The sequence below is a fragment of the Nerophis ophidion genome, linkage group LG24 (assembly GCF_033978795.1).
Source record: "Nerophis ophidion isolate RoL-2023_Sa linkage group LG24, RoL_Noph_v1.0, whole genome shotgun sequence".
Classification (NCBI taxonomy): Eukaryota; Metazoa; Chordata; class Actinopteri; order Syngnathiformes; family Syngnathidae; genus Nerophis; species Nerophis ophidion.
In genome coordinates this window covers 21,268,918-21,286,830 of record NC_084634.1, presented here as the reverse complement: position 1 = coordinate 21,286,830, position 17,913 = coordinate 21,268,918, and the positions used below count along the sequence as shown (strand labels likewise).

Here is a 17,913-nt window from a genome sequence, read left to right as displayed (position 1 = left end):
TCACACACTAGGGCCAATTTAGTGTTGGCAATCAACCTATCCCCAGGTGCATGTCTTTGGAAGTGGGAGAAAGCCGGAGTACCCGGAGGGAACCCACGCATTCACGGGGAGAACATGCAAACTCCACACAGAAAGATCCTGAGCCCGGGATTGAACCCCAGACTACTCAGGACTTTCGTATTGTGAGGCAGACGCACTAACCCCTCTTCCACCATGACGCCCCATACATTTACATATGTATACAAATTTATTTTCTTTTTTTATGAATTAAGTAACGTTTATGACAGCCTTTTTCCGATATAGAATGAGAGTAATAACAGGACAATGCATACGTTTATCTTTTTTTTTTTTTCAAAAGGCTTACAAAAAAGTGGGACCCCATTTTTATGACTTGATGGGGTCTCTGGGAGGAGAAAAAATGCTTTATTTAAATCAATATATGATAGGTTGATTGGCAACACTAAATGGGCCCTAGTGTGTGAATGTGAGTGTGAATTTTGTCCGTCTATCTGCGACTTGTCCAGGGTTTACCCGGCCTTCCGCCCGATTGTAGCTGAGATAGGCACCAGCGACCCCAAGCGGTAGGAAATGGATGGATGGATGGATATTTATAAACCAAGTTCGAGTTGCATGGCCAAATATTCACCTCGTCCCGGCCTTGGCACGCATATGTGTCCTCTTTTTGGGATTTCAGAATATTGTCAGCCTACACATAGAGCAGTGGTTCTCAACCTATTTTCAGTGATGTACCCCCTGTGAACATTTTTTTTTTAATTCAAGTACCCCCTAATCAGAGCAAAGCATTTTTGGTTGAAAAAAAGAGATAAAGAAGTAAAATACAGCACTATGTCATCAGTTACTGATTTATTAAATTGTATAACAGTGCAAAATATTGCTCATTTGTAGTGGTCTTTCTTAAACTATTTGGAAAAATATATTAAAAAAACTAAAAACTTGTTGAAAAATAAACAAGTGATTCAATTATAAATAAAGATTTCTACACATAAAAGTAATCATCAACTTAAAGGGCCCTCTTTGGGGATTGTAATAGAGATCCATCTGGATTCATGGACTTCATTCTAAACATTTCTTCACAAAAAAAAATACTTTAACATCAATATTTATGGAACACATCCACAAAAAAACCTAGCTGTCAACACTGAATATTGCATTGTTTCATTTCTTTTCACAGTTTATTATCTTGCATTCCTATTTTGGTGAAGTATTATTCAATAAATATATTTATTTTTTTAATTGTTGCTATTTTTAGAATATTTTCAAAAAATCTCATGTACCCCTTGGCATACCTTCAAGTACCCCCAGGGGTACGCGTACCCCCGTTTGAGAACCACTGACATAGAGGATAATGAAGTAATGATGGAAATCACATTAATTCTATTTCTTTACCATGAATTGATTAACGTGGACCCCGACTTAAACAAGTTGAAAAACTTATTCGGGTGTTACCATTTAGTGGTCGATTGTACGGAATATGTACAGAACTGTGCAATATACTAATAAAAGTATCAATCAGTCAATCAATTGTTTCGAAAAAGTAGCGTTCACCACTTGCAATCGTCACTTCCGGTTAAGGCGAAGACGGTAAGGAAGTGTCAAAATAAAATACAGCTGATAAAGATGTATTTCCGGTGTTCGGTCATTACATCACTGGGATGTCTTTACTGTTGTTTTAGTAAGTGACCTACGTGACGTTTATTAGTTGTGTAACCCAGAGTCTCACTAGTTCGTTATTGTAAAACATGTAACAATGAGAGCAAAGTGCGTTGAATGTAATCATTGTAGTGAGTAATGCTAGCAGCTAATCAGCTAACCTGTCATTATTAGTCAGTGGCAGTCCTAACCTCAACATTACCACTTTCTTCTGGACAGAAGCTTGCAAATCTCTCCAAACTGATTGCGGAAACATTTTTGCCGTAGACTTCGAGCCGCGACATATCCCAGGTAGGCTTTTTAAAAAATTATTAATCCAAGGTGAATACAAACTAACTTGACGTCAAAGCTACTTTTATATCAACACAATCACACTGATAGAGCTAAATAACATTATCTCGCCGATACGGCCGAAAACTATCACATTAGGAATGTTTTATATCCGTGCAAATTCATTATTATTGTTATTTTTATGCCCACACAAAGTAAGGACCAGGGGTAAAAAAAAAATGTCAACAGTTTTTGTTTCAAATGTTTTATATCCGTGCAAATTCATCATTATTGTTATTTTTATGCCCACACAAAGTAAGGACCAGGGGTAAAAAAAAAAATGTCAACAGTTTTTGTTTCAAATGTAACCTTCCTCTAGGACAGGGGTGTCAAATTCAAATACAGAGTGGGACAAAATTTAAAACTGAACAAAGCCGCGGGCCAAGGTTGAACAAATTAACCTTTTAATAGGGACCCAAACCACTTTTGCATTGAATATTAAACAAGCAAGCCTTATATAACTTTATAGTCAAATGCAAAATCGAGTTTCAAATTATAATATTAATGATTGAAAAATATCAATGGCTTATCAAATAAAATTTAAATAAGAAATTGGGGAGGGCGGGGTTTGGTGATAGCGGGGATGTATATTGTAACATCCCGGAAGAGTTAGTGCTGCAAGGGGTTCTGGGTATTTCTTCTGTTGTGTTTATGTTGTGCTAAGGTGCGGATGTTCTCCCGAAATGTTTTCGTCATTCTTCTTTGGATTGGCTTCACAGTGTGGCGCGTATTTGTAAAAGTGTTAAAGTTGTTTATACGGCCACCCTCACTGTGACTCTTATGGCTGTTGATCAAGTATGCCTTGCATTCACTTGTGTGTGTTAAAGCCGCATGTATTATGTGACTGGACCGGCACGTTGTTTGTATGGCGGAAAAGTGGATGTGACGACAGGCTGTAGAGGACGCTAAAGGCAGTGCCTTCAAGGCACGCCCCCAATATTGTTGTCCGGGTGGAAACCAGAAGAAATTCGGAAGAATCGTTGCCCCGGTAGATTTTCGGGAGGGGCACTGAACTTTGGGAGTCTTCCGGGAAAATCGTGAGGGTTGGCAAGTATGAGTATCAGTGGTGAATGCAGTGTTATAGAGGCATCGCCGCTGTATAATACCGGCGGGCCAGCTCTAATCTTAATTTGATATTACCTCAAAGGCCAAATTTGGCCCGCGGGCCAGAGTTTGACACCCATGCTCTAGGACAGGGGTCGGGAACCTTTTTGGCTGAGAGAGCCATGACAGCCAAATATTTCAAAATGTATTTCCGTGAGAGCCATATCATATTTTTTAACACTGAGTACAACTAAATGCGTGCATTTTTAAGTTAGACCAACATTTTTAGAGTATAATAAGTCTCTTATTCTTTTTAATAACATTGTTATTCTGAAGCTAACCAATAATAAATAAATGTCATGTCTTGTGATCATGTTTTTGTTTGGCCATGTGCTGTTTGTCCTTTGGATTCTTTAAGTTCCTGTTTTTTTTCCACTCCCTTGTCTGGTTTCCTTGGTTACTCATTTTGTCCACCTGTCTCTGGTGGACAAAATGCCCGCTCACCTGCTTCCCGAGCACTAATCAGAGGCAGTATTTGAGCTCGTCTTTGCCAGTCAGTCGTCCTGTGCTGACTTGTTTCATGCCTTGCCATAGTTTTGTGCTTCATGCCATACCAAGTAAGTTTTGTTTGATTTATGTTCTTAGTCTGTTTATGCGCTAGCTTTGTTTTTTTAGCCCAAGTTGTGCCTCCGCTGTGAGCGATTTTTGTTTGTATATTTTTTTAGTTCAAATTAAATCATGTTTTTACCTAAATGCAATGTCCCGAGTAGTCCGTCTGCCTTCCTGGGAGAACGACCTCGCAGCAAGCTGTAACCCCCCCCCCACCATTGTGACATAAAATACTTCTTACTATTAATGCGACTTCTTGAACAGGTGCGGTAGAAAACGGATCGATGGATTTAAATGCATGAGAATGTTTTGTATTTTGCACGTTATTTTTAGCACTGTGATTACCAGCGAAATTATTCATAATTATCGCGTTAAGCAATGTCAGCTAGATGCAGTCATCAAAAGAGCCACATCTGGCTCTAGAGCCATAGGTTCCCTACCCCTGCTCTAGGAAATGTCAACACAAGCATGGAGAACATTCAATGTCAACACAACTCTAAAATCACATTCAACACTGAATTAACTCTTAAAAAGAAGGTGCAAAAATAGGAAATATGTAAGAAAATGGTGTAAAGAGAGAGAGACCTGAGAAGAACTATTTTCTCCAGGTTTAGTAATGTTGTAAGCACAATACCATCCGTCCATCCATTTTCTACCGCTTATTCCCTTTTTGGGGTCGCGGGGGGCGCTGGCGCCTATCTCAGCTACAATTGGGCGGAAGGCGGGGTACACCCTGGACAAGTCGCCACCTCATCGCAGGGCCAACACAGATAGACAGACAACATTCACACTCACATTCACACAATTTAGTGTTGCCAATCAACCTATCCCCAGGTGCATGTCTTTGGAAGTGGGAGGAAGCCGGAGTACCCGGAGGGAACCCACGCATTCACGGAGAGGACATGCAAACTCCACACAGAAAGATCCCGAGCCTGGGATTGAACCCAGGACTGCAGGACCTTCGTATTGTGAGGCCGCACAATAACAATGGCGCGCAATTTGCAAAATGCGCCACCGCATTTTGCAAATTTAATGTCAAATCAGATCTAATGTTTATTGGATTCATCACTATACAGTGTACATCCACAACTAAACTACTACCAAGTGTGGATTCAGGCCGGGTGGCCTATTTCAAGTTCCAGGTAACCCTACATTATTATATTTTATAAATAGTAAACAAAGTTGTGGTAGTAGTTAAATCAGTAGTTATGTCGTGGATGTACACCAGGGGTCACCAACGCAGGTAGCCCATAAGGACCAGATGAGTCGCCCGCTGGCCTGTTCTAAAAATAGCTCAAATAGCAGCACTTACCAGTGAGCTGCCTCTGTTTTTTACATTTTATTTATTTACTAGCAAGCTGGTCTCGCTCTGCTCGGCATTTTTAATTCTAAGAGAGACAAAACTCAAATAGAATTTGAAAATTCAAGAAAATATTTCAAAGACTTGGTCTTCACTTGTTTAAATAAATCCATTTATATTTTTACTTTGCTTCTTATAACTTTCAGAAAGACAATTTTAGAGAAAAAAATACAACCTTAAAAATGATTTTATGATTTTTAAATACATATACCTTTTTACCTTTCAGATTCATTCCTCTTCTTTCCTGACGATTTAAATCAATGTTCAAGTAAAACATTTTGTTGTTGTTGTACAGAATACTAAATACATTGTAATTTAGTTCTTAATTTTAGCTTCTGTTTTTTCGACAAAGAATATTTGTGAAAAATTTCTTCAAACTTATTGTTATTAAAATAAAATAAAAATATTCTGGCAAATGTAGACAATCTGTAGAGACAAAAATAAATCTTATTTCAAAGTATTTTGAATTTCTTTTAAAATATTTTTTCTGGAAAATCTAGAAGAAATAATCATTTGTCTTTGTTAGAAATATAGCTTGGTCCAATTTGTTATATATTCTAACAAAGTGCAGATTGGATTTTAACTTATTTAAAACATGTCATCAAAATTCTAAAATTAATCTTAATCAGGAAAAATTACTAATGATGTTCCATGCATTATTTTTCTAATTTTTTCAAAAAGATTCGAATTAGCTAGTTTTTGTCTTCATATTTTTCGGTTGAATTTTGAATTTCAAAGAGTCGATATTGAAGATAAACTATGTTTCAAAATTGAATTTTAATTTTTTTCCCTGTTTTCTCCTCTTTTAAACCGTTAAATAAGTGTTTTTTTTCATCATTTATTCTCTACAAAAAACCTTCCGTCAAAGGAAAAAAAATGTACGACGGAATGACAGACAGAAATACCCATTTTTTTTATATATATAGATTTATTTATTAAAGGTAAATAAAAATTAAAAAAAAAAGGTAAATTGAGCAAATTGGCTATTTGTAGCAATTTATTTATGTGTGTATCAAACTGGTTGGTGGCCCTTCGGATTAATCAGTACCCAAGAAGTAGCTCTTGGTTTCAAAAAGGTTGGTGACCCCTGATGTACACTGTGTAGTGATGAATTCAACAAACATTTTATTTGATTTGATTAGATTTGACATTAAATTGCACGCCATTGGTATTGTGCTTACAACAACAACAGGAAGTTACCGCTGTGTAACATTTAATTTGGTCTGTTCTGGGGATAGGTTGATTGTAGGCTGACTATATTCTGGAATCCCCAAAAAAAGAGGACACATATATGAGCGCCAAGGCCGGGATGAGGTGAAAATTTGCCAATGATACTTGAACTTGCTTTATAAATAATATATTTATTTAAATAAAGCATTTTTGGGTAACACATGGCACACTGACAAAGCTTAACATTGTTACTATAACAATCTACAAGATTAATATAGGTTGCCTCTCTTCTCTCTCCCCCTCCATCTTTTGGTTTTCCTTTTGTTTTATCTCTCTAGTTATCATTATGTATATCTATTGTTGCATTTGAACAACTGTATTGTTGATAATAGAGGTAAACTATGTATTGTTCATGATCAATAGAGCTTTTTCTATTGGTGTTTGTATTGCTCCAGTTGTAGTGTAAAAATGCTCATTGTCATTTCTATATTATTATTTATTTCACTGAATGCTTCTTTGCTATCACTTTTACGATCATATTTGTACATATCGTATGTGCTGGTGTTGTTCTATTGTTGTTGTTAGTGTTGTGTTTGCTGTTGTTGTTTTTGTCTCTCTGTCTAATCCCCTCTTATCCCCACAATTTCAACCTCTGTCTTCCTTTTTTTCTCTTTCTGTCCCCTCCTGCTCCGGCCCGGCTGCACCAAATGATAATATAAATACATTAAATAATAATAATAATAATAATAATATATTTTATTTGTAAAAAGCACTTTACGTTGAGCACCTCAAAGTGCCACAGTGTAAAAAAATAGTAATAATAAAAATAAATTAAATATAAAACTAGAAACAGGCCAATAGCTAGAACCAGCATGCATGTCTATGAAAAGGCTTTTTTAAAAAGATAGGTTTTTAAGCCTTTTTTAAAAGCATCCACAGTCTGAGGTGCCCTCAGGTGGTAAGGGAGAGCGTTCCACAGACTGGGCGCAGCGGAGCAGAAAGCCCGGTTAATAAAGTCAAATTCAAATAAGGCAACAAGAGAAGTTTCCTACACTTCTCTTTTGTAAAGTAAATCTGAACAGCCGATATGGGCATCTACATCAACTATATGATTTGCCTGAGAAGCTGGACAGGACATAAAAAAATAAAAATAAATAAATAAATAATTTTTTTCTCCTCTGTTGACATCAGTGTTAAAGCAGTTTTAAGTCTTACAAACTCTACCCTGCATACTGCGATTAAGTTGTATAATGACACTAATTAAATAAGTAATAGTCATATACCAGAATGCTAATAGTTTCCATGCTGCTGCTGCCCTTAAAATGTTTTTTTTAATATAAAATACTGTCTGTTCTTTTCATTTTTTTGTTTGTTTGATATTTATTGTAAAGTTCAGCTGTTGTTTCAGTGGGGCCCTGGCCTTTTCAAAATGTTTTCTAAATTTGGAAAATCCCCATTATGGACCCCTACTTGATGGGATCCATGATGGACCCCATCACGTCATAAAAATGGGGTCCCACAGTAAATTTTTGGGGTCCCAATTTTTTGTAAGCGTTTTGAAAACAAATGATAAACGTACGAATTGTCCTGTTATATCTCACATTATATACTGTGTTTTGGAAAAAGGTTGTCATAAAAGTTACTTAATTCATTATAAGAAATTAAAAAAATAAAAAATTTGTATGCATATGTAAATGTATTCAGTTATAAATATTCATTCACTTTCTTCTTTCCTTCATGGATCTAAACTTTACCGCTGCTGGTAGTTTTTTCTGTGTTTTTATTTAATAAGTATTTATTTCAGTATAGAAGTGTAAAAATGTTTTGCTTCGGTCATGAAATGATGATAATGGTGTGCCAGGGCATACATACATTTTATATTTAACGCTTCAATCTCTGGAGTCTACATCAACTTCAGATATATTCGTCATTTCAAAAAGTTTTGTTTTTTTTATGTTGTTTTTTTGTTTGTTTTCCGTCCTTTTTGTCAAACAAAACTATGTTTTTTTTTATGGCAAACACACAAAATATGCATAATCTTCCACCAAAAATATTTTTCAAATTGGAATATTTGATGTGACATAATCGGGGTTGAGGTAGGGGTAGCGGGGGGTGCATATTGTAGCACCCCGGAAGAGTCAGTGTTGCAAGGGGTTCTGGGTATTTGTTCTGTTGTGTTTATGTTGTGTTACAGTGCAGATGTTCTCCCGAAATGTGTTTGTCATTCTTTTTTGGTGTGGGTTCACAGTGTGGCGCATATTTATAACAGTGTTAAAGTTGTTTATATGGCCACCCTTAGTGTGACCTGTATGGCTGTTGACCAAGTATGTCTTGATTGACGCTCTCTCGCTCTGTCTGTCTCTGCCCTCCCTCACCTTCACAATTTGTTTTGTATTTAACCCCTCTTAATCCTGTATGTACATTGAAAATACAAGCAACCTTGACACAAAACGCCGGACATTTGAGGTATTTAAGAAACCCCGCCCGGACACCCCGGACAGTCCCGCAAAAGAGGACACGTCCGGAGAAAAAAAGGACGTATGGTCAGTCTATTGATTGGCAACACTAAAAAAAAAAAAAATGTCCCTAGTGTGTGAATGTGAGTGTGAATGTTGTCTATCTGTGATAAGGTGGCGTCTTGTCCAGGGTGTACCCCTACTTCCGCCCGAATGCACACCCCGCGGTAGAAAATGGATGTATGGATTCTCATTCAAGTATGGAAAGGAATGTATGATATGCAGCAAATTTTGCTGGACCAAATTACAATTACCGTATTTTTCCGAACTATGAGGCACACTTAAAATCCTTTTAGTTTCTCAAAAAATCGACGACGCGCCTTATAACTCGCTGCACCTAATATACATATCAAATCTGGTTGTGCTTACTGTCCTCGGAGCATTTGTATTTGGTTAATGGTGTAATGATAAGGTATCAAAGTTATTTAAATTTGTATTTTTTGCGGACGACACCAACTTTTATGGTTCAGGACATGACTTAAAAGCGTTAAACATTATTTAACAGGAAATTATTAAACTTAAGAGATGATTTAATGTCAATGAATTATTATTAAATGTAAAAAAAAAACGTTTATGATTTTTTTGTAAGAGGAAAGGGGAGGAAACGATCAAACTGTCAATAGATGGAGTTGATATTGAAAGGGTTTCTGAAGTTCGATTTTCAGGGAGTGATGCTGGATGACGGTTTGACATGGAAATCTCATATTGCACATGTACGGAAAATGACCTTAAAAGAGTATTTTTATATTAAATAAGGTAAAATATGTGTTAGATTATAGGGCAATGCGTATATTGTATTGTGCACTTATATTGCCATTTTTCAGCTCCTGTGTGGAAGTGTGGGGGAAGACATAAGAGTAACAAAGGCATTGTATCAACTACAAAAAAGGAGCTATAAGGATTATTCATAAAGTAGATTATCTAGAACACTAACATTCATTAATTCTTCTTTATTAAAACTACAGGAGCTAGTACAGTTACAGACATTATGTGTTATGTTTAAGGCTGAAAGTACAACTTTACCAGCAAATGTACCAAAAATGTTTGTCATCACTTCTGAGAATGAAGAGCATAGAAGAAAAGGTCATTTCAAATATCAGTATTCAAGGACAACTTTAACTCAAATGTGTAAATCAGTGGTTGGGGTTAAACTATGGAATGCTCTTTACAATGAGATAAGACTGTAAAAATACATTCCAAATACAGAACAATAAGATCATATGGACAGCCATAAGTATTTACATTTTGCTTTATATTTATTGTTCTACTTCTTTTTTTGTCTGGTTTTGTATTTGCTTTGTATCAACCCGTGAGGTGTAAATTACTTTTTTTTGTTCGGTTTGTACTTCATGAAGTTTTGCACTTGTTGTGTTTTTTTGTGTGATATAATTATATTTGGATGTATTATGTTGCAGGGGACAGGAAAATATAAGATTTTCTTCATCCTGTTCATTCTCAGGCATTGTTGTGTAAATGTGTGTTTAGTTGCTGAGGTTTAATTGTCTATTGATCAAAAATGCACATCAATGAAGGAGATAAATAAAAAATGAATTAATTAATAAATGTAACCAGTAGATGGCAGTCACACATAGGAGATACGTGTGGACTGCAGATTGAAGGCTGTTCAATAAATGATGCTGGCAAGTATCCGTAAGCAAGCAAGACCAAAATGTTGATGTTCAATTGAGAATATAGAACATTACACACGGCGATCAAAAATCTGTCAAAATGTTTTTGTTATGCTACGAAACCGCACTGCTTGGATTGTCGCGCATTACGGCTACCGTAGTCAGACGTACTGTGCTTCAACATACGGTATTATTTTGGTGTGTGTATAAGGATCCTAAAATGACACCCATTAGGAGACATCAAATGTTGATGTTCCATCCTTTTGTATGAAAATAGACCTAAATAGACCCGCTAATCGGCAGTGCGCATTGAGCCTTGTGGCCTAATTTTTTTTTTTGTCAAAGTGGCACATTTGATAAATTCCATCCATTTTTTTGGTGCTGTAAGCCTATCCGAAGTGCATTCTTTATTTTGTCATTTATACAGTCATAGACTTTAGTTCTTACCTATTTTCCATATATAAGAATAGGGAAATGGACAAGGTTTAAAAAGAAAAGAGGGGAGCGCGGCTGAGGTGGTCCACATTGGTCGGACTTTTTTTTTTAATCAAAGGGTAACTTTTTGTCTTTTATCCACAATTTTTTCATTTTGACTTTCTCTTCTCACGCCATGCGAACAATCAACCAAACGTGAAAGGTGATACTGTTACCTGATTGGCTGTTAGTGTGTCCCTCCCACTGATCACTTCCTGCATTGCTCGGTTACCAGCATAGACATCTTATAAGTAGACACAGAATTGGCTGCTGTGACGCGAGAGATTCGGCCGCCATCTTGAAGTGGTGATGAGGAGCCTGTCACTGACAATTGACAGGTAGAAAAGAAAGATTCCGGGCTGGTGTTCAGCGTTTTCCTGCTCAAATGAGCGGACTGTTGAAAATAGAAATCGGGGGGATTACTTTTCACAAGTAAGATTTAACATTTACGTACTATTTGTTGTATTTTGTGAAAAGAATATTACCACAGGGTAGAGAAGGAGCAAAGTCTCACCATAATAGAATTTCTTGTCAATGGAACTAATTACATTAAAAAATGCCATACTTGAATAACATAGAGTTGAAAAAAAATCATGAAGATAAAAGATAAAGTCTAGCTTTCCAACCCAATTTTGTGTAGCCCACCTTTGTGAAATGTGTGGGACTTTATCCAAAGCGACATACATAAAAAATACATATAAAACAATCACTGTAAACATTATCATTTAAGGGAAGAATGTAATACTGTATTTTTATTATTCACATGTGAATAATGCTGTGTAATAGACTGTATTTATATTATTCACATGTAAAAAAAAAATACCAAAGTGTTTATTGTTAGTGAACTGTGGTGCTGAATTTCCCCCAGGGATCAATGAAGTTTTTTCTATTCGATCTTTTCTATTCTAAATTGCACAGGATTAAAAATACACAACTAAATTTAAATTACATAATAAGCAATTTGAAATACAAGTACAATACATCGAGAGTATGCGAGTTACAAATCAGCGGGCGGTCAAGTTACTGTCATTTAGCAGCTTCATTTAAAGTGCAGACGTATATAAAGTGCAAACTCCACATAACACAGTGGGTGTGGCTTACATACCGGTGCGCCTTATAGTCCGGAAAATATGGTATATTTGTCGTGAACTTTTTCTGGGGCCTTATATATGAGTAGGATGTACAAATACACACAAAATCATTCCGAAAATATTGTTGCTATCAGTAATAATGACGGCAATAATGGATTCCATTTAAATTCTCTTTTTGCCAGTGACACTAAGAAATTGAGACCAGCCCTGTTTCCTTGGTATTGGATTGCTACCAAAATTTGAGGTATCGTCTAACCCTAACACAGATCCCTGTCATTTTCTTGCACAGATCCGAGGCGGTACACACCTTCCCTCTCAGCCATGGGAAACACATCCTGCAACAACCTGGTTATCCCTCCACCTCAGGGCCCCAGGGCCGTGGGTTGCACGGACTTAATGATGGACCACACAGTGCAGGTAAAGGAACAATAAGACATTATGTTATTTTGTAGTGTTATTTGACAGTCGTCGGACTAACATCTGTGACATCATTCACGTATGTAGTTTGAGAAGCAACTGTCTGTCCAGTGTTGGCGCTAACAATTTTCAAAATGGGGTCCCAGGGACCCCATCAAGTTATACAAATGGGGTCCAACATTACATTTTTGGGTTCCCACTTTTTTGTTAGCGTTTTGAAAACATTTGATAAATGTATGCATTATCCTGTTATATCTCACATTCCATATTGTGTTTTGGAAAAAGGTTGTCATTAACAATACACAAATAATACACTTTTTTTTTATGCATACGTAAATTTATTCAGTTATAAGCATTCATTCACTTTCTTCTTTCCTTCATGGATCTGAACTTTACCGCTGTAGTTTTTTCTATATTTGTATTGAATAAGCTCCAGCACCCCCCCTTGACCCTGTACTGGACAAGCGGTAGGAAATGGATGGATGGAAGTTGAAGGTCTATTTATTTCAGTTTAAAAGTGTAAAAAGTGTTTGGCTTCGATCATGAAATAATGATAGTGTGCCGTGGCAGCACCGTGGAACAGGGGTTAGTGTATGTGCCTCACAATACGAAGGTCCTGAGTTCAATCCCGGGCTCGGGATCTTTCTGTGTGGAGTTTTCATGTTCTCCCTGTGACTGCGTAGGGTTCCCTGCGGGTACTCCGGCTTCCTCCCATCTCCAAAGACATGCACCTGGGGATAGGTTGCCTGGCAACACTAAATGGTCCCTAGTGTGTGAATGTGAATGTTGTCTGTGTTGGCCCTGTGATGAGGCCTTGTCCAGGGTGCACCCCGCCTTCTGCACGAATGCAGCTGAGATAGGCTCCAGCACCCCCCGCGACCCCAAAAGGGACAAGCGGTAGTAAATGGAGATGGTGCATATATACATTATTTATTAAACGCTTAAGCTGTCCCAGTGCAAACTGAGGCAGTATTTTTAATTTATAAAAATTTCGGCGAATCCAAATTTATGACCAATAAAAACTAGAGATGTCCGATAACATTGGGCTGCCAATAAATGTTTTAAAATGTAATATCGGAAATTATCGGTATCGGTTTCAAAGAGTAAAATTTGACTTTTTAAAACGCCACTGTACGAAGTGGTACACGGACGTAGGGAGAAGTACAGAGCGCCAATAAACCTTAAAGGCACTGCCTTTAAAGTGAATGCAAGGCATACTTGGTCAACAGCCATACAGGTCACACTGAGGGTGGCCATATAAACAATTTTAACACTGTTAAAAATATGCGCCACACTGTGAACCCACACCAAACAAGAATGACAAACACATTTCGGGAGCACATCCGCACCAACATAAACAAAACAGAATAAATACCCAGAACCCCTTGCAGCACTAACTCTTCCGGGACGCTACAATATACACCCCTGCTACCCCCCAACCCCACCCACCTCAACCTCCTCATGCTCACTCAGGGAGAGCATGGCCCAAATTCCAAGCTGCTGTTTTGAGGCATGATGAAAAAAAATCATGCACTTTGTGATTTCAATAATAAATAGGGCAGTGTCATGTTGGCATTTTTTTTCCATAACTGGAGTTGATTTATTTTGGAAAAGCTTGTTACATTGTTTAATGCATCCAGCGGGGCATCACAACAAAATAAGGCATAATAGTGTATTAATTCCATGAATGTATATATCATATCGGTTGATATCGGAATCTGTAATTAAGAGTTGGACAATATCGTAATATCGCATCCATCCATTTCCTACCGCTTATTCCCTTTGGGGTCGCGGGAGGCGCTGGTGCCTATCTCAGCTACAATCGGGCGGAAGGCGGCGTACACCCTGGACAAGTCGCCACCTCATCGCAGGGCCAACACAGATAGACAGACAACATTCACACTCACATTCACACACTAGGGACCATTTAGTGTTGCCAATCAACCTATATCGCATATCGGCAAAAAAGCCATCTAATAAAAATGCCATAAACGTGGACGGAAATTTGACCTGGCAAATATAAAAAGAACACCGGCGGAAAGTGATAATCGATAAAATAAAATAAAAACAAATAAACTGGGCAGTAAAAAAATAAATAAAAATCATTGTCCATGGGACGCGTAGGCTTCCGGAATTGCTCGTCCTTTCTGATTTCAATACATAAAAAGACACAAAATGTGTATTAACGCCAACCCTGCTGTCCTACTCAGTGGCCTAGTGCAGTGGTTCTCAAACGGGGGTACGCGTACCCCTGGGGGTACTTGAAGGTATGCCAAGCGGTAAATGAGATTTTTTTTTTAAATATTCTAAAAATAACGTTTCAAAAATCCTTTATAAATATATTTATTGAATAATACTTCAACAAAATATGAATATAAGTTAATAAACAAAACAAAAATACAACAATGCAATAATCGGTGTTGACAGCTAGATTTTTTGAGGACATGTTCCATAAATATTGATGTTAAAGATTTCTTTTTTTGTGAAGAAATGTTTAGAATTAAGTTCATGAATCCAGATGGATCTCTATTACAATCCCCAAAGAGGGCACTTTAAGTTGATGACTACTTCTATTTGTAGAAATCTTTATTTATAATTGAATCACCTTACACTTTTTCAACAAGTTTTTAGTTATTTTTATATCTTTTTTTCCAAATAGTTCAAGAAAGACCACTACAAATGAGCAATATTTTGCACTGTTATACAATTTAATAAATCAGAAACTGATGACATAGTGCTGTATTTTACTTCTTTATCTCATTTTTTTCAACCAAAAATGATTTGCTCTGATTAGGGGGTACTTGAATTAAAAAAAATGTTCACAAGGGGTACATCGCTGAAAAAAGGTTGAGAACCACTGGCCTAGTGGTTAGAGGGTCTGCCCTGAGATCGGTAGGTTGTGAGTTTAAACCCCGGCCGAGTCATACCAACGACTATAAAAATGGGACCCATTACCTCCCTGCTTAGCACTCAGCATCAAGGGTTAGAATTGGGGGTTAAATCACCAAACATGATTCCCGGGCGTGGCTCCTCTACTACCCACTGCTCCCCTCACTTCCCAGGGGGTGATCAAGGGGATGGGTCAAATGCAATGGACAAATTTTACCACACCTAGTGTGTGTGTGTGTGTGTGTGTGTGTGTGTGTGTGTGTGTGTGACAACCATTGGTACTTGAACTTTAACTGATAGTTTATGGCGAATAACGACCTTGTCTCTGTAACAGGGCAGCTTCTTCCGCCTTTACTACCCTTGTCAAAAGATGGACACGGCTGAGATGCCAGCTTGGATCCCCAACATAGAATATTTCAACGGCCTGGCAGACTTCATGAAAATCAACAGGACTTTCGGCGAAGGAATATTCAACTTCCTCTTTGGTAAGGGATGTGAGCAACACATACATTATACTGCGCTATGGTTGGGCAATAAAACGATAACAGTGTATATCGCGATAGACACGTAATCGGTATCATTGGAAAAAACAGTGGGTAAAAGCTTCCATAGTTTTCTTTTTCTTCTGTGTGGGAAGAAAGCGGGAGTATGCGAGCAAGGTTGGTTGCATGAACAGAGGCACTGGTTCTCTGGTAACCCAGCAACGCAGGAAGTGATCATTGGTCAGTGGGAGGGACACGCCAACAGCCAATCACGTGATAGAATTAACTATCACGTTTAGTTAATTCTTTGCATGGAGTGAGAAGAGAAAGTCAAAATGAAAGAATTGTATATAAAAGTGGACAAGTCATTGGACAGTTTTTGGTGTTTTTTCAAAGGGACCGTAGTCAGACCAATGTGGTCTGTAAGTGATGCAAGGCACTCGTCCCCTCAAAGACCGCTAATACCATGCTCACCCTTTAGAGCATTGGTTCCCAACCTTTTTTCAGCGATGTACCCCCTATAAAAATTTTTTAATTCAAGTACCCCCTAGTCAGAGCAAAGCATTTTTGATTGAAAAAAAGAGATAAAGAAGTAAAATACAGCACTATGTCATCAGTTTCTGATTTATTAAATTGTTTAACGGTGCAAAATATTGCTCATTTGTAGTGGTCTTTCTTGAACTATTTGGAAAAAAAGATATAAAAATAACTAAAAACTTGTTGAAAAATAAACAACTTATTCAATTGAAAATAAACATTTCTACACATAAAAGTAAACAACTTAAGTGTCCTCTTTGGGGATTGTAATAGAGATCCATTTTGATTCATGAACTTAATTCTAAACATTCCTTCACAAAAAAAGAAATCTTTAACATCAATATTCACGGAACATGTCCACAAAAAATCTAGCTGTCAACACTGAATATTGCATCGTTGCATTTTTTTTTTTCACAGTTAATGAACTTACAAACATATTTTGTTGAAGTATTATTCAATAAATATATTGATAAAGGATTTTTGAATTGTTGCTATTTTTGAAAATATTTTTATTAAATCTCACGTACCCCTTGGCATATCTTCAAGTACCCCCAGTGGTACGCGTACCCCCATTTGAGAATCACTGCTTTAGAACACAGCTGTAACTTCCTGCCATTAAACCAGCAGGAAATAATTGTCAGGTTTCTCGGTCTACATTTTCACACTTTGCACCATATTCTTACACTTACATTTTCCTTATTTTTAAGAGCTTATTGTTAAGTGTTCAACGCGATTTTACTATTTTGTTTACATTGAGTGTTTTCCATACTTGTGTTGACATCGATAGCTAAGGAGTTTTAATCAGAGGAAGTTACTTTTCAAATAAAATATTTTATTATCCTGCTCCGTATTTTCCATAAGTCATAAAAAAGTCAATAATAATCGATATCGACTGATACAATGATGTTTAATTAAATACTGCATAACAAAAAATCATTTCCATAGTTAAATAAGAATAACGGGGCAAATTAATGTTACACAGCCATTATTTCGGAGCACTAAACCTGTAGAAAATAGTTATCAGGTTTCTACATTTTCCCACTTTTGCACTATTTTCTTACACTTTGAAGCATTTATTTCAGATTCCTTATTTTGGCATCTTCAACTTAAGAGCTTATTGTTAAGTGTTCAATATGATTCCAATATTTTTTTTACATTGAGTGTTTCCCATGCTTGTGTTGACATTGGGGCGGCATGGCTGCCTTAGTAGAACGGAGGGTTCCAGGTTCGATCCGCAAATACACCATGAGCAAGACGCCTTACCCACCTTTTCCATTGCCACACCCACTAGTTTAAATGTAGCTTGAAAGGTGTAGATAATGGGTTTCACGAAGTAAAGCACTATAGCAATATAATTAACTTCACATTTCCTTTCTGCCTTGATAGCTGAGGGGTTATAATCAATGGAAGGTTATTTTCCATAGGTCATAACAAATACAGGGTTTCCTCTAGATTACCAAGATACCTTTAACGGTTGGGGCGTGGTCACCATTACATCATCATATAACAATATAACATTGAATTTCGGTGCATACAAGGTACTACTTTGCTTCAAAGTTAATAAAAATACAGTGTTATGTACTTACAACAATTTTATGGACACATGAAACTGTCCGTGCCTGAAAGCCAATTAGCGGAGAATGAGGAAGTGTTGTGTGTCCGCCTGGGGAAGCACGCAGACAAAAGTGTTGGCGT

The 17,913-nt window shown here is 37.1% G+C and overlaps 1 protein-coding gene across 2 annotated transcripts in view; it reads left to right on the top strand.

Moving 5' to 3' along the window:
• The first annotated feature begins 1,624 nt into the window (after positions 1 to 1,624).
• LOC133542412 (platelet-activating factor acetylhydrolase-like) overlaps positions 1,625 to 17,913 on the top strand; it is a 46,494-nt gene continuing 30,205 nt past the window's right edge. The window contains exons 1-4 of one of the 2 annotated variants that reach the window (XM_061886499.1): positions 1,625 to 1,693; positions 1,891 to 1,962; positions 12,183 to 12,310; positions 15,534 to 15,684. In XM_061886499.1, the coding sequence (XP_061742483.1) occupies positions 1,639 to 1,693; positions 1,891 to 1,962; positions 12,183 to 12,310; positions 15,534 to 15,684 (406 nt within the window). In that variant the 5' untranslated portion in view covers positions 1,625 to 1,638. The remainder of the gene's footprint in view (positions 1,694 to 1,890; positions 1,963 to 12,182; positions 12,311 to 15,533; positions 15,685 to 17,913) is intronic. The other variant, XM_061886500.1, reaches the window with a different exon arrangement.